This window comes from Nansenia antarctica, assembly GCF_963989245.1.
Source record: "Nansenia antarctica genome assembly, chromosome: 8".
Classification (NCBI taxonomy): Eukaryota; Metazoa; Chordata; class Actinopteri; order Argentiniformes; family Microstomatidae; genus Nansenia; species Nansenia antarctica.
This window is the reverse complement of record NC_137678.1, coordinates 50,356,533-50,375,151: the sequence shown is the minus strand read 5'-3', so window position 1 is coordinate 50,375,151 and position 18,619 is coordinate 50,356,533. Positions and strand designations below refer to the sequence as shown.

Below are 18,619 nucleotides of genomic sequence, written 5' to 3'. Positions count from 1 at the left end.
AATAACGACTTTAACAGCTGCATATACCGTGATATTTATAAACATCTTCAACTTGGAAAACAATTACAATTGGATTACGTTGTGTGTCAATATAACAGAACTTGTCCAGCTGATATACAGGTCAAGATCAGGCTGGTTTGAACAGTGACTGTGTTTACATGCACACCATATTCCTGTATTAAGGTGTTTACATGCACACCATATTCCTGTATTAAGGTGTTTACATGCACACCATATTCCTGTATTAAGCGGCATATGCTCAATATTCCGATTAGGCAAGAGTCATGTAAACACGTACCGAACCCGCTTAAGGCCATATTCAGATTCAGCAATATTCCGATTAAGACCCCTGGCATATGTAAGTAAGTAAGTAAGTAAGTACATTTTATTTATAAAGCACCTTTCGAAACAAAGTTACAAAGTGCTGTACAGTGGACATCACATAAAAACAATCAGGTAAAAACAAGTTAACACATAAGGGCATAAGAGCAATAACACAACAAGAGAATATGCCTGTTCGAATCTGAATATTGTGACATGGAAACACCTTAAGCGGCATATGACCCTTTTCGGAATATTCAGTCATGTCTGCGCATGCTCGATTCGCAGGGAATCCTGGGTTGTGTTGTTGCTAGGGACAGCTAGATACACTCGTTCGCCATTTCTTCTCGCTCTTGTCTTCCAATGTTGAGGACAAAGTGGACCAGCAGGAGTGTTGTAGTTAAATTGTGGTTCCATACACACGGCGTGCGATTTTTGTCGCCGGACAACATTCGATTGCAATGCACACGGCGTGCGATGCGATTTTGTCGCACCACAACATTCCATTCTCAATTGTTACTTTATTGTTACGTAGTCGGACCAGGCAGGCTGATTACAATAGGCTCTACCAATATTGCTTGCCTTGCTTCCACAATTTCTACAAGATACAACTGGACATATTGTGATAAAATATGTGGGTCCCCTGATTTAGGGGTATTGGTCAAATGTCCGGAGAGGGAGCGCACAAAACACACAGCCAGAAAGGTGTATTATAAAAGCCACTTTATTATTATGGGCGATGATCAGGCAGACATAGATTCGGAGGACGGAGACAGTCCAACATCTAGCTATTCGCCCCTAGGACTCAACTTCCACAACTGATCATGCATCTCAATTAATCATCATAAATATACAGTAGTACAAATTCATCTCATTCAAATAATCATAGGCCTATAAATAAGACAAACATTGGACATATTGGCTGAATAGTAAATAATTAAAAGGGCACGTAACTCGCCGGGTATTTGAGACCCCCCCGTGGGGTCTGAGCGGTGCACTGTGTCCAACCGATGAGGCTCAATATGTAAGTCCGTCTGGCTGACGAATGTTCCTGCATTCACGCTACAATATTGTGCCTACATGCTCGATTGTTATTATTATGTAATATAGGCGTCTTGCATGTGAGATGGGCCGTGTAGCTATGTGGCATGACACGGAAATAAATCATGCATGCAGTAATTCGTATAGCTAGTAATGTGTATAGTGGCAGCTGTGGGCTATATAGGTGTAGTGGCTGGCTGATGGTGATGTTCATATCTTGCCCTTGACTGTCAAACCGTTAAAATAGATGATTGCTCCATCCACAATTGAAGATGACTGGTTGACAAGTTATGAGCTTTTCGTCATCCATTTCATCCATTCAGGTTACCGGTAAATTACATACACGTAGGCTACGTACAGTAGAGTAAATATTAATTTTGGGTTGCCAGATGTCCGGTTTTCAGTGGACAGTGTCAACGTGTGTACAATTTGGCTGGTCATTCAGTCGTGCTAGATTAGAAATCTGGCAACCCCGTGCAGCCAAAAACGCCATCGTAGATCTTTGAGTTAACTAATATAATACCGTATACGGTATATAGTATAGTATATATTATAAGTATAAATAACGCTACTTGCTCAAAGATTTACGATAGCCGTTTTGGCTGCACAGTACAAAATACAAATAACAACAATGATAATACTTTTTTAGTAATATTTTATTCACATGTAATATATGCCATCATGTTAAATAACTTAATACCCTCCCTAAAGCACGTATTTCATCAAAAACAACACCAACATATTCATAAGAATGCAGGTATGCAAGTTATAGATAAGTTCACTGTTAATGTCAAGCTTAATGTCAAGCCCTGACAACACTATATTTGTTCTTTGAAATTGCATGTATGTATTATGTATGTTACACTAATGTTTTTCAAACTACTGTTACAATTAATTTGGTTCCGTTTGTATTGGAAGCTGTTATTAAACAGTTTATAACAGTACAGTACCCTAATAGACTAGTGTTTTGATGCTAGCTCCGAAATGTCTCCGCTCCGCCTCCAATCTCTCCCAGATCCACGTCAAACTCCTGTCTGTTCAACCTGAAGTAAGTTGCCTGGAGCGGTCCTCCTGTACACTACAGCCTCAACTGTTGACCAAGTTGAACTCTCATTTCATTGTGAGACTGCAGAATCTCGTAGACCCAAACCAACCGCCTCCTTTTTACGTTATGGAAAATTAGTTGATGCTCAGCAAGCTAGCTGTCTATGACCTGAAAGACGCGTGTAAAATGTATGCTCCAGTCTCTCTCCCCGTTATGAGTGACTCAATTAATTTAGATAGACCAGTTGAAGTTTTCCCAATTGTCCCATTGTGATGCAATAATCCGTCGCACCACAAACTTTTACAAAATTTGGCCGTGCGACAAAAATCGTCCGCCGTGTGCTTTGTCCCATTCAAGACGAATGGAATCGAATTTTCGCGGTGCGATTAAAATCGGGGCCGTGTGCATTGGGATGAGATTTTCTCATAGACTTCAATTCAAACTTCAAAATCGAATTTTGTCCGGCGACAAAAATCGCACGCCGTGTGCATTGGCCTTAATTAATATTGACATTAATCGGAATATGGTGTGCATGTAAACACAGTCATTGTGTTGCTGTGTGCAGAGAGGAGAGTGTGTTGTTAACATGGTAGTGGTGGTGTGTCTCCCAGGGGGTCTGGACAGGGTGACAGAGGAACTCAGGGAAGAGGCCTTAAGGCTGAACTCAGACGTGTCTGACGTGGAGACAGACAGCGACTCCGCCACAGAGGTACCTTATATATATATACCTGTCTCTCTACCTCCACCCTGTCTGTCTCTCTACCTCCATCCTGTCTCTCTACCTCCATCCTGTCTGTCTCTCTACCTCCATCCTGTCTGTCTCTCTACCTCCACCCTGTCTGTCTCTCTACCTCCACCCTGTCTGTCTCTCTACCTCCATCCTGTCTGTCTCTCTACCTCCATCCTGTCTGTCTCTCTACCTCCATCCTGTCTGTCTCTCTACCTCCATCCTGTCTGTCTCTCTACCTCCATCCTGTCTGTCTCTCTACCTCCACCCTGTCTGTCTCTCTACCTCCACCCTGTCTGTCTCTCTACCTCCACCCTGTCTGTCTCTCTACCTCCATCCTGTCTCTCTACCTCCACCCTGTCTGTCTCTCTACCTCCATCCTGTCTGTCTCTCTACCTCCATCCTGTCTGTCTCTCTACCTCCATCCTGTCTGTCTCTCTACCTCCATCCTGTCTCTCTACCTCCACCCTGTCTGTCTCTCTACCTCCATCCTGTCTGTCTCTCTACCTCCATCATGTCTCTCTACCTCCACCCTGTCTGTCTCTCTACCTCCACCCTGTCTGTCTCTCTACCTCCACCCTGTCTGTCTCTCTACCTCCATCCTGTCTGTCTCTACCTCCATCCTGTCTGTCTCTACCTCCACCCTGTCTGTCTCTCTACCTCCACCCTGTCTGTCTCTCTACCTCCACCCTGTCTGTCTCTCTACCTCCACCCTGTCTGTCTCTCTACCTCCATCCTGTCTGTCTCTCTACCTCCATCCTGTCTGTCTCTCTACCTCCACCCTGTCTGTCTCTCTACCTCCATCCTGTCTGTCTCTCTACCTCCATCCTGTCTGTCTCTCTACCTCCACCCTGTCTGTCTCTCTACCTCCACCCTGTCTGTCTCTCTACCTCAATCCTGTCTGTCTCTCTACCTCCACCCTGTCTGTCTCTCTACCTCCATCCTGTCTCTCTACCTCCACCCTGTCTGTCTCTCTACCTCCACCCTGTCTCTCTACCTCCATCCTGTCTCTCTACCTCCACCCTGTCTGTCTCTCTACCTCCACCCTGTCTGTCTCTCTACCTCCATCCTGTCTGTCTCTCTACCTCCACCCTGTCTGTCTCTCTACCTCCATCCTGTCTGTCTCTCTACCTCCATCCTGTCTGTCTCTCTACCTCCATCCTGTCTGTCTCTCTACCTCCATCCTGTCTGTCTCTCTACCTCCACCCTGTCTCTCTACCTCCACCCTGTCTGTCTCTCTACCTCCACCCTGTATGTCTCTCTACCTCCACCCTGTCTGTCTCTCTACCTCCATCCTGTCTGTCTCTCTACCTCCACCCTGTCTGTCTCTCTACCTCCATCCTGTCTGTCTCTCTACCTCCATCCTGTCTGTCTCTCTACCTCCATCCTGTCTGTCTCTCTACCTCCATCCTGTCTCTCTACCTCCACCCTGTCTGTCTCTCTACCTCCATCCTGTCTGTCTCTCTACCTCCACCCTGTCTGTCTCTCTACCTCCACCCTGTCTGTCTCTCTACCTCCATCCTGTCTGTCTCTCTACCTCCACCCTGTCTGTCTCTCTACCTCCACCCTGTCTGTCTCTCTACCTCCACCCTGTCTGTCTCTCTACCTCCACCCTGTCTCTCTACCTCCACCCTGTCTGTCTCTCTACCTCCATCCTGTCTGTCTCTCTACCTCCATCCTGTCTGTCTCTCTACCTCCATCCTGTCTGTCTCTCTACCTCCACCCTATCTGTCTCTCTACCTCCACCCTGTCTGTCTCTCTACCTCCATCCTGTCTGTCTCTCTACCTCCATCCTGTCTGTCTCTCTACCTCCATCCTGTCTGTCTCTCTACCTCCACCCTGTCTGTCTCTCTACCTCCATCCTGTCTGTCTCTCTACCTCCATCCTGTCTCTCTACCTCCATCCTGTCTGTCTCTCTACCTCCACCCTGTCTCTCTACCTCCACCCTGTCTGTCTCTCTACCTCCACCCTGTCTGTCTCTCTACCTCCACCCTGTCTGTCTCTCTACCTCCATCCTGTCTGTCTCTCTACCTCCATCCTGTCTGTCTCTCTACCTCCATCCTGTCTGTCTCTCTACCTCCATCCTGTCTGTCTCTCTACCTCCATCCTGTCTGTCTCTCTACCTCCATCCTGTCTGTCTCGCTACCTCCACCCTGTCTGTCTCTCTACCTCCATCCTGTCTCTCTACCTCCACCCTGTCTGTCTCTCTACCTCCACCCTGTCTGTCTCTCTACCTCCACCCTGTCTGTCTCTCTACCTCCACCCTGTCTGTCTCTCTACCTCCACCCTGTCTGTCTCTCTACCTCCATCCTGTCTCTCTACCTCCATCCTGTCTCTCTACCTCCTCCACCTTGTCTCTCTACCTCCATCCTGTCTTGAGAAAACACTGACTTTGAATACCAACGTATGTTGTAGTGTTTGACGCCCCTCCACTTCTCTTTCTCTCCTCCTCCTCCTCAACGTAGCAGCAAGCCTCTTCGGAGGATGACTCAGGGAGCTCAGAGGAAGAGGAGTCGGGTTCTCCACAGAGAGGCTCGGGGCACACCATCGAGCTGGACCAGGCTGACCAGACAGACCAGACAGACCAGGCAGACCAGACACTCAGGCACACACACAAACCACTCAAAAGGTACGTTTATGTTTGTGACCGTCTGTGCAGATGAGACGTGGCGACTGGAAGCGGCAACTTTTGCATCCGTGTCTAGAAATCCACCGCTGACAACGCTATTCAAGTTTTAGCGATTGAATAATAACGAACAATAACAAATTCAATTTGAAGGAGTTGGATTATGCGCGGAACGATTCGATTGGTCACTCTCCTTTTTCAGCGAAGAAGTTCTGCACAGTTCGTGACGTTAGAATTATAAGGTTCTATCTCCATTTTTCTTTTATCTCCATTTGATCCATTCGGTGTTTGGTGTTATTTTTTAAATGTTCACATTTTTTAGTTAGTAATTAATAAAATACAAAGGTTCCATCTCACAAAACATAATGGAATGTAAAAACTTTGACGCTCAATATCTCTGAAATGCCCTAAACGGATCTAAGGGGTAGGGGTGGTCTAGTGGATAGTGAGTTGGACTTGTGATCGGAAGGTTGTGAGTTCAAATCCCGCCTGAAGCCACACCACTACTAGTGTGCCCTTGGGTAAGGCACTTAGCCCTCAGTTACTCCAGGGGGAATGTCCCTGTAATTCGTAATTGTAAGTCGCTTTGGATAAAAGCGTCTGCTGAATGGCAAAATTAATTATTAATTAATTAAATTAAGCTCACGTGTTGGCTTTCTGTGGCGTGCTCCATCCCGGCCTATGATTGAAGTGAAGACTGCAGCCAAAATAATCAACACAGAACTGCCACAACTCAAACACATCTACAACACCCGCTGTATAAAAGCTCAAAACATCCTTAAAGACACCAGCCACCCTGCCTATGCACTATTCACACTCCTCCCATCCCCAAAACGCTATAGAAGTATCAACTCACACACCACCCGCCTCAGAAATAGTTTCTTCCCACAGGCAGTTAGGTTGCTGAACAGCTGAACCATGCATGCGCACTGCACTTGGCACTTTCCACCCTGCACTAAGCACCTTGTACTGCATTGTTGTTGTTTGTATTGTGGACTATGTTGTTGTGTGTGATACTACAGAGAGAGACGAGGCTGAAGAATTTCATTGTATTAATACATAGGACAGAAATAAATACATATGACAGAAAACTTCAACTTCAACTGAACAAGCGTGTCTCTGTGCTTGTCGTAAGGGCCGCTCAGACCCTGGAGGTTTTTAAATCCCTCCTAAAAACACACCTGTTTTCCCTAGCCTTCCCCCCCACTTAGCTATCGGTCCCTGGCTTTTATTGTTTTATTGTTTTTAGTCCTTTTATCTTCTCTTTTAACTTTACCATATCTTGTATTGCATTGTATTGTGTGCATTGTGCATCTTATTTATTTCCTGCATTTGATCTATTTTACAACTGTGAAGCACTTTGGTTCAGCACTGCTGTATGTAAACGTGCTATACAAATAAAGCTGACTTGACTTGACTTGTCCTGGCAGAGAACGTCCTACCTCACCCAGCACAGAAGAGGCCATCCAGGGCATGCTGTCCATGGCCGGCCTGCTCTGCTGCCCCTCCAAGACGGACCGCCAAGGCGCCCACGCCCAGGAGCCGTGGTGGTCCAGCCCGAGCCACGGGGGGCAGCACCCTCACCAGCACCAGCACCCTCACCAGCACCAGCACCAGCACCCTCACCAGCACCAGCACCAGCGGCGGGCGGCCCAGGGGGACAACAGCCCCATGGACAGCCAGGGCAACAGCAGCAGCGAGGCCTGGGACAACCAGGGCTCCTCCCTGGGGCCCCACAGCCCCCTCCTCAGCCACGCCGACCCAGGGACGGACTACCAGTACTGTGAACCCTCCATGTCCCCCCCCCTGCACCCCTCCAAGAGGCACGCCGCCTCCAACCCCACTCCCATCAGCAACCAGGCCACCAAAGGTTTGAGGGCCCGAAACGTTTTTATTGTTCAACTTTTGGGGGACGGTTTTGTTTTCTTGTTGTTGTTGTGGTGGTTGTTGTTGTTGTCGGGTGATTTTCACACTCTCTGGGTTGCGACGTGGCTCTCTCTGTGTTGGTCCCGTGCCAGCCATTCATTCATATCGGATCTGTTTTTTGCTTTTTTTTGCTTTTCAGGCAAGCGGCCCAAGAAAGGGATGGCTACTGCCAAGCAGAGGCTGGGGAAGATCCTGAAGCTGAACAGAAACAATCATGTCTTTGTGTAAGAGCTTCCTCTGAAGGTCCCAGGCAGAACAGGATATGGGGGGGGAACGGGGGGAGAGAGGGGGGGGAGAAGGCCCTGTGTGATGCCCCCTCACATTGGGATCCTGTCTGTACATTTGTGTGGAGACACCTTTTGTGCTGTAGAAATCACTGCCTGTTTAAACGGCCCATCTGAGAGACTTGGACACACACACACACACACGCACACACACACACATGCATGCTTAGGAGACAGGGTATTGGATTTACACAAGCAAGTGCGCACAGCTTCACTGCGAGCACACTAAATCCGAAAGGGAAAATCCAGAGCGTGTGAATCTGAATCAACTCTTCAAACTGCAGGGAAACTCAGAGAGGCGATTCCACACGGCGTTCGACAGAGCCCAGGAAATACTTCTGGACGTTTCAGAGAACTTTTTTTTTTCTCTCTGTAGCAGCCGGACACTCAGCCATAAAAACATCAGAAGAAGACTCGCTTTGATGCCACGAACATCTGCATCTCGTTCATAATTAAACGTGATTCATTTGACGCTTTTTCTTCTCGATCCTTCTCGATCTCAGATTGGATTTGTGAGCGTATCTGCAGCGTTAATGAGCTGGATGAGGTCATGGAGGGTGAGGGAGGGAGGGATGGGGAGGGATGGGGGCGGGGGGTGGGGGGTGGGGGATGGGGGCTTCCCATAGGCTGAGACTGGTATCGATGCACCTGGCTGTGTCTGGGCTCTCTCTCTCTCTCTAGCAGGGCCCTCCTCGGCCCTGGGAAAAGAAGGGTGCAAAGGAGATTAACTGAATTTTTCTAAACGGTGCTTAATGTTCGTACGTCCTCCACGCTCCCCCGACTCCCCTTATTCTCAATCACACCAGCAATAAAGACTTTTTTGGAGGAGTTTTGAGGAGATTTGATGGAGGCAGCACTCTCATGCAGCAACAGTCTCTCCCTACCACGTTGGATGACACTTATCTCTTTAGAGGCCACATACCATCAGTGTTTGAACATTATCGTGGAAAAAAACAACAAGTACATCACCTTTACATCATCAGGTCTGTCACAACGACATCTATTAACATCACCCCTTCATTGGAGCCACTCTTCTAACACAGCACTCAGTGTGATAAACAGGATGAGGTATGGCTTTCATATCAATAGGCTAACGCATTAAGCAAGAGAATAGGGTAATCTCCTGCAGTTCTGGGTAGACCGGAGCAGTTTCGGGCTCTTAATATACCACTCTGCCCATCCTCATAAATAGAGGTTACTTCTTCTAAATCGTGAACAGAATTGAATGAACCGTGTGATTGGTCCCACTACTGCCCCCTGTTGGTGGAAGGGAGAAAATGCTGAGAGTGCTGCCTCTCAATAAGAAATGTGTTTAGAATAGAACTAGGACACGAGTTGCTTACTTGATATCCATATTGATATCAGTGAGAGCTGACTCATGATATCCTGCTTAATTTATTTCTTGTTTTGTGAGATGTTTGTATTTTGATGTTTGATTTTGGATGGATTCTGAATGATGTATTTATTAATTGAAAGAGGTGAATAATGATTTTTTATGATTATATTTGAAACCTCTGCTATTCTGGGCATTTCCTTCTAAAGGTTTTTCTTTTTCTTCTCTCTCTTACTCTGATACGTATTGTAAATGTGGATACATTCTAGACCTCCTTGTGATCTCTCCATCTATTGTGTAGAAATTAGCATACCTGACAACACTTCTCAGCGTCTATTCTCTCTGTACATGGGAACACCTACCCACACGGGATCTTGAAACTTGAAAATGTCCTGTCTGTTTTCGGTTTCCGCCCAAATTGTTCCCATGGGTTGTTGGGTTTATTTGTTTGAAAAGAAGAAAAAAAAAAAGAATGGGTGATATTGTGAGTTTTGAGAGAGAAATGTTACCCACCTGCACCTTTACTCGGGCCAACACTTTTATCACAAGTTTCTTCTTCTGAGCCACTGTGGTCCCCAAAGTTGTCTTTTTCCTTCTTTTTTTAAAATGAAATGTACGCTTGGAGAATTTCAATGAAGTGAAAGGTTTTTGTAAGTGATGCTAATGATGTATGGTGCTGACGTGAGGAGTGTGTTTTGATAGGGGTTTGTAGTTGTTCACTCTCAGGGAACGAAGCCACAGATATGACCTCTGATGGAGTCACCAGCCACGCAGTATGTTCTTCCAGACAGTCCCCAGCCACTGACCCATGTTCTCCTTATCTTCATATTGGTAAGCAGTTATTGGAAGTGACCATGGTAAAGAAATGATCATTTTGCGGTCATCTGTGAAGACGATACAACTAATGACATTCTGCCTAGCTCTTGAACAAGTTTTACTTTATCCATTTTAATTAAGTGACTCTGGAATTCTTCGTCACACAACATCTACCTTTTCAAACGGAGCTGATTGCTAGCTTGCCCCCCACTTTGTTCTGTGCTAAATGCTAGGCCTCATCCTCAAACACCCTCTGAACTGGTTACCAGAGTAAATGGCATTCAAGCTTATTCTTGCCAAGTAGCTTCAAAACCCAGTTTGAATAGTATCAGACTTTTAAAGCTCTGCTGACTTGCGGTACACATGACCTGTGAGTCATGGTGTGGTCTTTCGTTCAGCTCTAATGAGGTATTTCACATAATCCTGGCACACAAAGAACTTTAATGGGTTGAGTTCCTCTTCGTAGAATACAAACAAGTGTTAATCGCATTGCCAGACTGATTTCTTCCTTGACTAACACTACACTTTCATCTCTGAACTGTTTGCATGCATCACCACTCGTCTGTGTAACCACGAGAGCTAGCCTGCAGGCAGGGTTTGTTTGAAGCCGTTGGTAGTCCTTGTACAGTATTTATTTACCGTAGCTTTTACATGCAGATCAATGTGTTCCTCTGAGCGTTCATTCTTCCCATGGTTTGATTTTAAAACCATGCAAACACTGGCTTACTGTGACACTGTTACTTACATTGTATATTTGTTTCTGCATTTCCAAAATTGCCTGTAAATATAGAAACTGAAGAAATTCTTTGTTTTCCGACGTGTTTTCTTTTTCCCCTCAATCATCAACTGTCTGGGTCTTACACTAAACACCACCGTTGTGTGCCATAACAATTTCACGTTGGTGTGTCAACACAAAAGGACTTAGTCGTTTTAGAATAAACTCAGATGGCTTTATTGTTTTATGTACAGCAATGACTCTCAGCGCATCCTGAAGACCTCCAGGTAGACTCGGACAGCAAAAGGTCTATAAAAAAAGAAAATAAGAAATGGTGTCACATACATGTCACCTCACAAGACACACCACAGCCACATCTCAGTAAGTCTTTATTTGATTCCTTGTGTCCTCTGTCCCATCACCTTCTCCGTGGTCCCCCTTGGACCCTCTCCTCCATTGCATTTTGAGGAGGTGGTAAGGAGAGAGGACGCAGGGAATAAAAGTACAACTTCAGATCCAGCACATGAATCTGTTGTCTGACCCATACGCCATGGACAGTGATGTACGCTGACACAAAACCAACACCTGTCCCTTTCCACCCAGTACAGCTCTAGCGATCTAATAGGGCTTTCACACCGCCACGTTCCTGTTTGCGTTCCCGAACCTAGTCTGGAACCGGCCGGCGCGTTCAGACCGAAAATAAATTGGTTCGGAGCACGAACCAAAAGCTAGAACCGTGACGTCGTCAGTGGGTGTGTCATATTCTAGGCTGTTAAGACCAGCAAGAAGGAAGGAGACACAATCTAATCTGAGCGATTAAAAAGTGATCTTCCTCACATGCTCAGCGAACACACACATGCACGAACGCAAACTTCGTGAGCCATTTCTATTCCAGTAACGGAGCAGCTGGTTAGTAAGAGAACGTGTTTAGAAAGTGTCTTGTTTATTTCAGATAGTGTAGTGGAAGATATTATCCTCATTTCCAGTGAAGGAGCCATCTTGTGACATTTTTGTTTCCCACCCTTCGTCACCCAACGTTGATGGTTCTGGTTACACTGGTATGAACGCAGGCCGGTTCGCCAGACAGCACCAAGGTTCGGAGGTTCCAGAGCGGGAACGGTTCCTTGGCGGTGTGAAAGCCCTATAACAGGACTATATATGTAAAAGTAATATGATCATAGCTCCACTGACTGTCCCATCTATTGGGTCAGTGAAGTTGTTGCTATATTACTGATACCATTCCGGTCCTTTCAGATCCCTACAGCTGCATAGACAATTTGGTTGTTAAGTCTGACGTCAAACGTGACGTTGAGCAATTTCCGGGTCCAAAACAGAAATTCCCCGTACCAGTGTACTACAGCGGTAGAATGACAGTTCAATCGTTTTTTAGACTCGGATCTATTCATACAACAAGGGACGCAGCACTTTCCCGTTTTTCCCATATTTGTCAGCGTCTTTGAGCCTCGGAAAAGCGCTATACAAATATAATGAATTATTATTATTACTGAGGCATTTCGAAAAGAGCGCCTCAGACAACTTTGGACCCGGAAACACGTCACGACTTAACAACCGAATAGGGACTGGGCCAACATGGGATGTCAGTGGAGGGGAAAGCCTGCACCTGGGGTCACTTGAGTGGAGCGTGATGTAGAGGGCACCTTATTCCTCATCTGCTGGGATGCCCAGTTCCTCATCTGTCCATTGAGAGGCATCAGGCCATGGGAAATGACCCTGAGAGAGAGGGGGGGGGAGAGCATGAGATTTAACAATGTGTCTTAAAATGGTGAGTTCATGCGCAAACAGCACTGTAACTTCAGTGTCATTATCTACCAAAAAAAGTGACTGAGTGAGTGTTTACATAACAGTGGTGAGTCGTCTTGCTCTTATATGCAACAGCACAGTATAGGCATGCGTTGTCCTAAAGCGATATGTTGACATCCAGATAGGAAGGAACCCAGATATGCCCTAGAAAAATGTGGATAACCACTAAACCATGCTAGCGAAGGGGTGTGAGGGGTATTTGGATAACACATCTGAGGGATACAGAGTTGAGAATGCTAGATAGGTGATTATAGGTGAGTATTGAGAGCATCCTGACCAACTGCATAACATTGTGGTGGTATGGCAGCTGCTCTGTCTCTGACCAGAAGGCCCTGCAAGGGGTGGTCAGAACTAGGGATGCACAATATTATCGGCACCGATATTTATCGGAAATTAATGTTTATCGGTATTTATCGGTTTTATAAAATTTTAGCCGATATTTAACCGATAATATGAAGCCGGAAATATTTCTGCTTCCGGTTTCCGCGCTCATGCTGCTGCGCCTGCGTACAGGCACGCAGTGTATAGACGAGACGAGAGCGAAACATGCCTTCCCCGGTGTGGACATTCTTCACAGTTTCTGAGGCAGATAGTGCGTTTGCAATTTGCAATACATGTTCGACAAAAGTTCGGAGAGGAGGGCAAAGGTCTACGAGTTACAACACAACGAATCTCATAAGTCACCTTAAGATTCACCATTGCAAGCACGCTGTATGGAAGGAATATCAAGCACTAGGTAGCCTAGCCGCGGTGGTAGCCTAGCCTTCAGAAGGTAGCCTAGCCGCGGTGCCTATTGAACACGCATTTGAAAACTGCAGGAAGACAGCAGACAGCTCAAAGGCTCAAGCAATCAATGAAAAAATAATGGAGTTGATGGCCCTCGACGACCAGCCTTTCTCTGTAGTAGAAGATAAAGGATTTCGCCAGCTAATTTCACATTTAGAGCCCCGGTATACACTCCCAAGTCGCTGCTATTTTGCAGACGTGTGCCTGCCTGCTATGTATGATAGTCGCCACGCACATCCATAGTCTGATCGATACTAGCGTAAGCCAGATAAGTTTTACCACGGACATATGGACTTCTGACGTTAGTCCAGTCAGTATGCTTAGTTTGACGGCCCAGTGGCTGGATGAGGACTTCAATATGAAGAAGACACTGCTGCATGCGCAGGAGTTCTCCGGTTCGCATACTGCGACAGCCATCCGCGGGGCTTTTGAAACCATGTTTGGAGAAGGCTTAGGTGAGCCTTTTTTGTTTTCATAAAAGGAGGCCAGATCTTGGCTAAAAAAAGCATTGTGCACTGTCTAACAGATTCTGTTTGTTAGAGGAAATAATAAATGAACATTTGAAGAGTCAGAAGTGTTCTCTTTGTTGTGTTAACAATAGTGATGTAAGTTAGATTTGGTGAGATCACTATGGAATATTAAATCATCAATCTTTGCTCACTACATAGCCTTTCTTACCTTCAGGTGTGCATGAACTACAGGTTATCAACTGTGAAATTATATCTGTTCTCATATCGGTTATCATATCATGTCCATGTTTGAATGAATGAATGGTCTTTATTGTCATTGATATAGTACAGGTACCAAACAACGAAATTTGGGAGGGGGGGCTCCCCTGGTGCTAGGATTTATTTTATTTTATATATATCGGTTATCATATCGGTTATCGGCCACGAGAAGCGGGTAAACATCGGTATCGGTATCGGTTGGGAAAAATGCATATCGTGCATCCCTAGTCAGAACTGCCCAGTACATCACCGGTGCCCAACCCCCTGCCATTGCGGACCTTCCAGGAAAAGCGGTGTCTGTGGAGGGCGCGAGGCATAAATGGACTGCACTTATATAGCACCTTTATCCAAAGCGCTTTACAACGGCCTCTCATTCACACACACATTTACACACCAATGGCAGCCAAGCTGCCATGCAAGGCACCGGCCTGCTCACTGAGAGCAATTTGGGGTTCAGTGTCTTGCCCAAGGACACTTCGACATGTGGCCAGCCGGGGCTCGAACCGCCGATCTGCCAACCTTGTGATCATTAGACGGCGGCTCTACCTCCTGAGACACAGCCGCCCCATGATTGGAGACCTCTCTCACCCCAGTCACAGACTGTTTGCCCTCCTACCACGTGGGAGGCTGTACAGGAGTCTGAGTATATTAGAGAGAGAGCACTGATTTCTTTGCAGCTCAACTGACAGCTCTTTGCATGGCCTCGTATCGTTCATGTACTTCTCTTACTTTACTATGCCTATGCAGTTTTCTCTAAGTTTACTTAAGTTTGGCCGCCATGTTGTTGTCCATCTAATACTAGACTTCAAGTCTAGTACTGGTAACAAATGAGGACAGGCAAACGACATATCAGGAGGCGTTTAAACTCACCAGTACTGCGTCAGGGTCGTGCCAGCAGTGCCACAGAATCCAGAACCACATCACACTACTGATGAGTTCTGCTTGGAAATGCTGACTCTTCGTGGACTGAGGGTACTGCCTGTACTGGGCCTCTATGTGTGGTCCACCACCTGCTCTGAAACCACACACACAAAACCAAAAGGCAAAGCATTAGGACAGGGACTGCAGTGTTAACATCGCATTTGGTGTAATCCCTCTCGGCAACTACGTTAGTATCCATACTGGCATTGTACTGTTGGGAATCTGATTCTAAAATAAGTATTCATTATCGTCATATAGGGGAGGTTGACTATCCAAGCGAGAGACAACCTGCTGGCTTGCTCGCTAACGGCCAAGCTCCACCTGCTGCGTTGCGTCAACTCGCCATCGGCGTTGCGTCAACTTCCCGTTGTCCAAGCTCCACCTACTGCGTTGCGTCACCGTCAACGTTCTACCTGCTCCACTGTCATTTTTTGTATACAGGAATAATTTCACCCTTGACTGCAATATGTCCACAACAATAACAACATCATACAGAACATTTTCCAATCAGGGTAATATTTTATCTACATATTCCCAAATAGATAGTTGCTAGTTCAGTAGATGTTCAACTAACTGTCAACAACATTTCAACTAACTAACCACTAATCCTATCCTAAACCTTGCCCTAACCTTAAATCTAACCCTATCCTTAACCATAAATCTCGTTACATATCAACAGAGTTGCAGTTGATAGTTTGAGCAGCTGTGGATCATCTATAAGGGAATAAAGTGTGACCCCAGTCAAGTAGGAATTGTCATACTGTCATATGCTCCACCGAGCGCGCGGAGGCCGCGGAGCCCGCGAAGCGCGAGGAGAGCTCGGTTATTAACAGAGACGTTCATAGCGGGAATTTCTGGATCAGGAGAGCACCTACATTCTCTTACAACATCTCTTTCATCAATTATGGGTACGTATAGCTTAATTTATCCACATCTGCTAGCGGTTTTAATAAACTTATTGAGGACACAAGTTGGGTTGTATTGACAGAGCTGAATGTCGTACTTGGAGCTGTCCGTGGTACTGAAGCAGGTAGCCTACCACAGGACAAAAAACACCTCTAAAGTACCTCAGAGTAACGTAATTGTGTATGCTAGCTAGGCTAGCTTTTTCTTTTTTACTTCAGGAAAGCATTACCCTACTAGAGTAGTTGGCTACAAGCATTTTCAATCTGGTATTATCTCTATTTATTAACCGCTGTGGTGATTTAACAGCTGATAAAAAAAGTATAATATATATATATCATAATCAAGTGCACTACAAACAGAGCAAAGCAATAAAACAACACCAGAAAACAACCAATAGGCTATACAATTATAACCAACAACTACAATTGTAAATATACAATTGGTCTCATTGGGACGTCTGCGTCCACCGTAAAAAATCTAACTTTTTTGAATGTCTACTTTGGACGCAGCCATCGGACGCAACGCAACGCAGCAAGTGGAGCACCTTTCATTGATTACAATGCATTTGATCCCAATTCCGGACGCAACGCACATTTGACGCAACGCTCGATGGCCATGGTGGAGCTTGGCCGTTACGAGCTAACCGTACAATGTTAAGTTGCTCCTTAGCTCCTAACATCCAGTATCATGACAGATTAGATCTCGTAGTAGACATGAATATGCACAGAACAATGTGTCCTGGCTTGATGACTGTTGTGTGAATTGCTATGTTCGGTTGTTGTTAACGAGCTACGCTACTCCAGTGAACGTTATGTATACACATTGATACCTACTTTCGGGTTACCATTTTCTGAGGTCCACGTCTGAGAATCTGCGTCCCGGCACGAAGGACTCCCAGAGCCCTTACTAGAGAAGACATTTTTATCTATTCTCTTCCAATTCCGCCACGCTGGGATGTTTTTTGTCAAAGCAATCCCGTGGAAGTCAGCTAGCTTCAGCTGTGCCTGGGCAAAATGTCACCTTGCCCAGTGTCAAACCGCAACCTTTCAACAACGAGCCTTATGATTGGCTGAGAAAGAAAGTCACAGGGTGCGTTCGTAAAACTTGCTCTAAAAGCGCCGGACCGCACACTGGGTACGACGTCATAGAGCGATCAAGACATTTGATTGGACAAGAGGCATTCCATGAGTGCTGATCAGTTTTCCAGAGCGTGTTTACGAGCGCACCCACGGTCTCGTGTGAGCTGTTTGGCCATTGTACCACTAGATGGGGTCAAATACCCATTTAGATCAAAACAAGACCAATTTAGATCAAAGAGAGACTACGACTATCGGGGAGCTTTGCTCACTGCCGATTGTCAATAACCTTCTTTTTTTATGCAGTGGCTTTCATGTGCAAAACAAATCGGGTCATAATGAATGTTAGATCTCATGGACAGGCTAGCAGGGCAAAATATGTATCCAGTTGTATGCATACCATGTAATGCCATTCTGGCCTGGAACTGTTGTGACATTAACATAAATGTTTATCTCATGTTTGTCTTCGCGGCCCACTTGTGCTTATGGTACTGGACGTTCGCCCAAAGGAATGTGGGTAGATCATTTCTCAACACAGATCTTCCCTTACTCTTTGGTGCTGTTAATGACTTCTTGATTCGTGGCTAGAAATGTTTACAATATACACTATAATGGGGTAATGAAGTGACACGGTCACATCTACGACTGTGTTTGTTTTTCGGTCCACGACACGCGCTCTGTGTTTCAAAGTGTCAGTGCGCCATTTACTGATGAATGAACAAGACAACATGGCGGCCAGACTTAAGTCCCCTAACCACCAACAACAACTAAGCGGATTGACTGCGTTTGTCTGCTCAGGGGCAAAAGCTTCCAGAAGTGTCCAGTTTACAAGTTGAACATGTGCAGACGCTGTAACTAGCTGCTGCGATGTCCAACTTGGAGTTTGTCGTCACGTAGAGGTGATTTCTCCCAGTGCCTAATTCAGCACTTATCACTTTCAGGTATATGTTGTCCTTCCAGTTGAATCCAACAACGATTCCACTGACTTATTGTTGTTGTAAACGTGAGTCGATTTAAATGTCTAAATAAATACCCAAACAGGAAGTGCGCTTTCAGAAAACAGTTTTCCCCTTGTTCCTCTCGGGAGTGCGCAAAGTGCCGCCGCCCTTGACAAGCGTGCTTTGTGCACGAGCACAGGCGCCATCTTGTTTGCCAGTAGCTACGTTGTAGCAATTTCTCAGAACTGCGAAATTCTAGTTCGTCGGGCATGAATTAAAAATGAACACACTTTAATCCGTTTTCTATATTTCCCGATTGTCGAACGACCTGTGTACGATCGTCTCGCATTAAGAGATGAGTCTTTCAATGTTAAAGTTTGTACTTTGACGCATCTCTCTTATAAATGGCGTCTCGCCCCGCAAGTTCTCCGGTTGCGCCACTCTCCCCTCGCAGCTCAGAACCCGCCTACAATCTATGTCCGAATGATGTCATCAGAAGCCAACCATTAAGAGATTGACGTTGCCCTCAACCAATGATGCATGAATTGGCCTGTTTTTTGCAGAAATTTTCTGCAAAAAACAGGCCAATTCATGCATCATTGGTCGAGG

At 45.8% G+C, this 18,619-nt stretch overlaps 2 protein-coding genes across 2 annotated transcripts in view; one reads left to right on the top strand and one right to left on the bottom strand.

Annotated features, from left to right (window-relative positions):
- Positions 1–7,914, top strand: part of kdm7aa (lysine (K)-specific demethylase 7Aa) — a gene marked incomplete at both ends in the record, with an annotated part of 37,928 nt that extends 30,014 nt beyond the window's left edge. The window contains 4 exon segments of the mRNA XM_080537697.1: positions 3,019–3,116; positions 5,600–5,673; positions 7,191–7,630; positions 7,826–7,914. Coding sequence (XP_080393823.1) covers positions 3,019–3,116; positions 5,600–5,673; positions 7,191–7,630; positions 7,826–7,914 — 701 coding nt within the window.
- Positions 7,915–11,047: 3,133 nt separating this feature from the next.
- ndufb2 (NADH:ubiquinone oxidoreductase subunit B2) lies at positions 11,048–17,028 on the bottom strand. The gene is made up of 4 exons (XM_080537471.1): positions 16,830–17,028; positions 15,040–15,184; positions 12,456–12,565; positions 11,048–11,143 (listed from the first exon to the last, which is right to left on the bottom strand). The coding sequence occupies exons 1-3, from the start codon at positions 16,913–16,915 to the stop codon at positions 12,494–12,496; spliced, it is 303 nt and encodes a 100-aa protein (XP_080393597.1). The 5' UTR covers positions 16,916–17,028; the 3' UTR covers positions 11,048–11,143; positions 12,456–12,493.
- Positions 17,029–18,619: the final 1,591 nt, after the last annotated feature.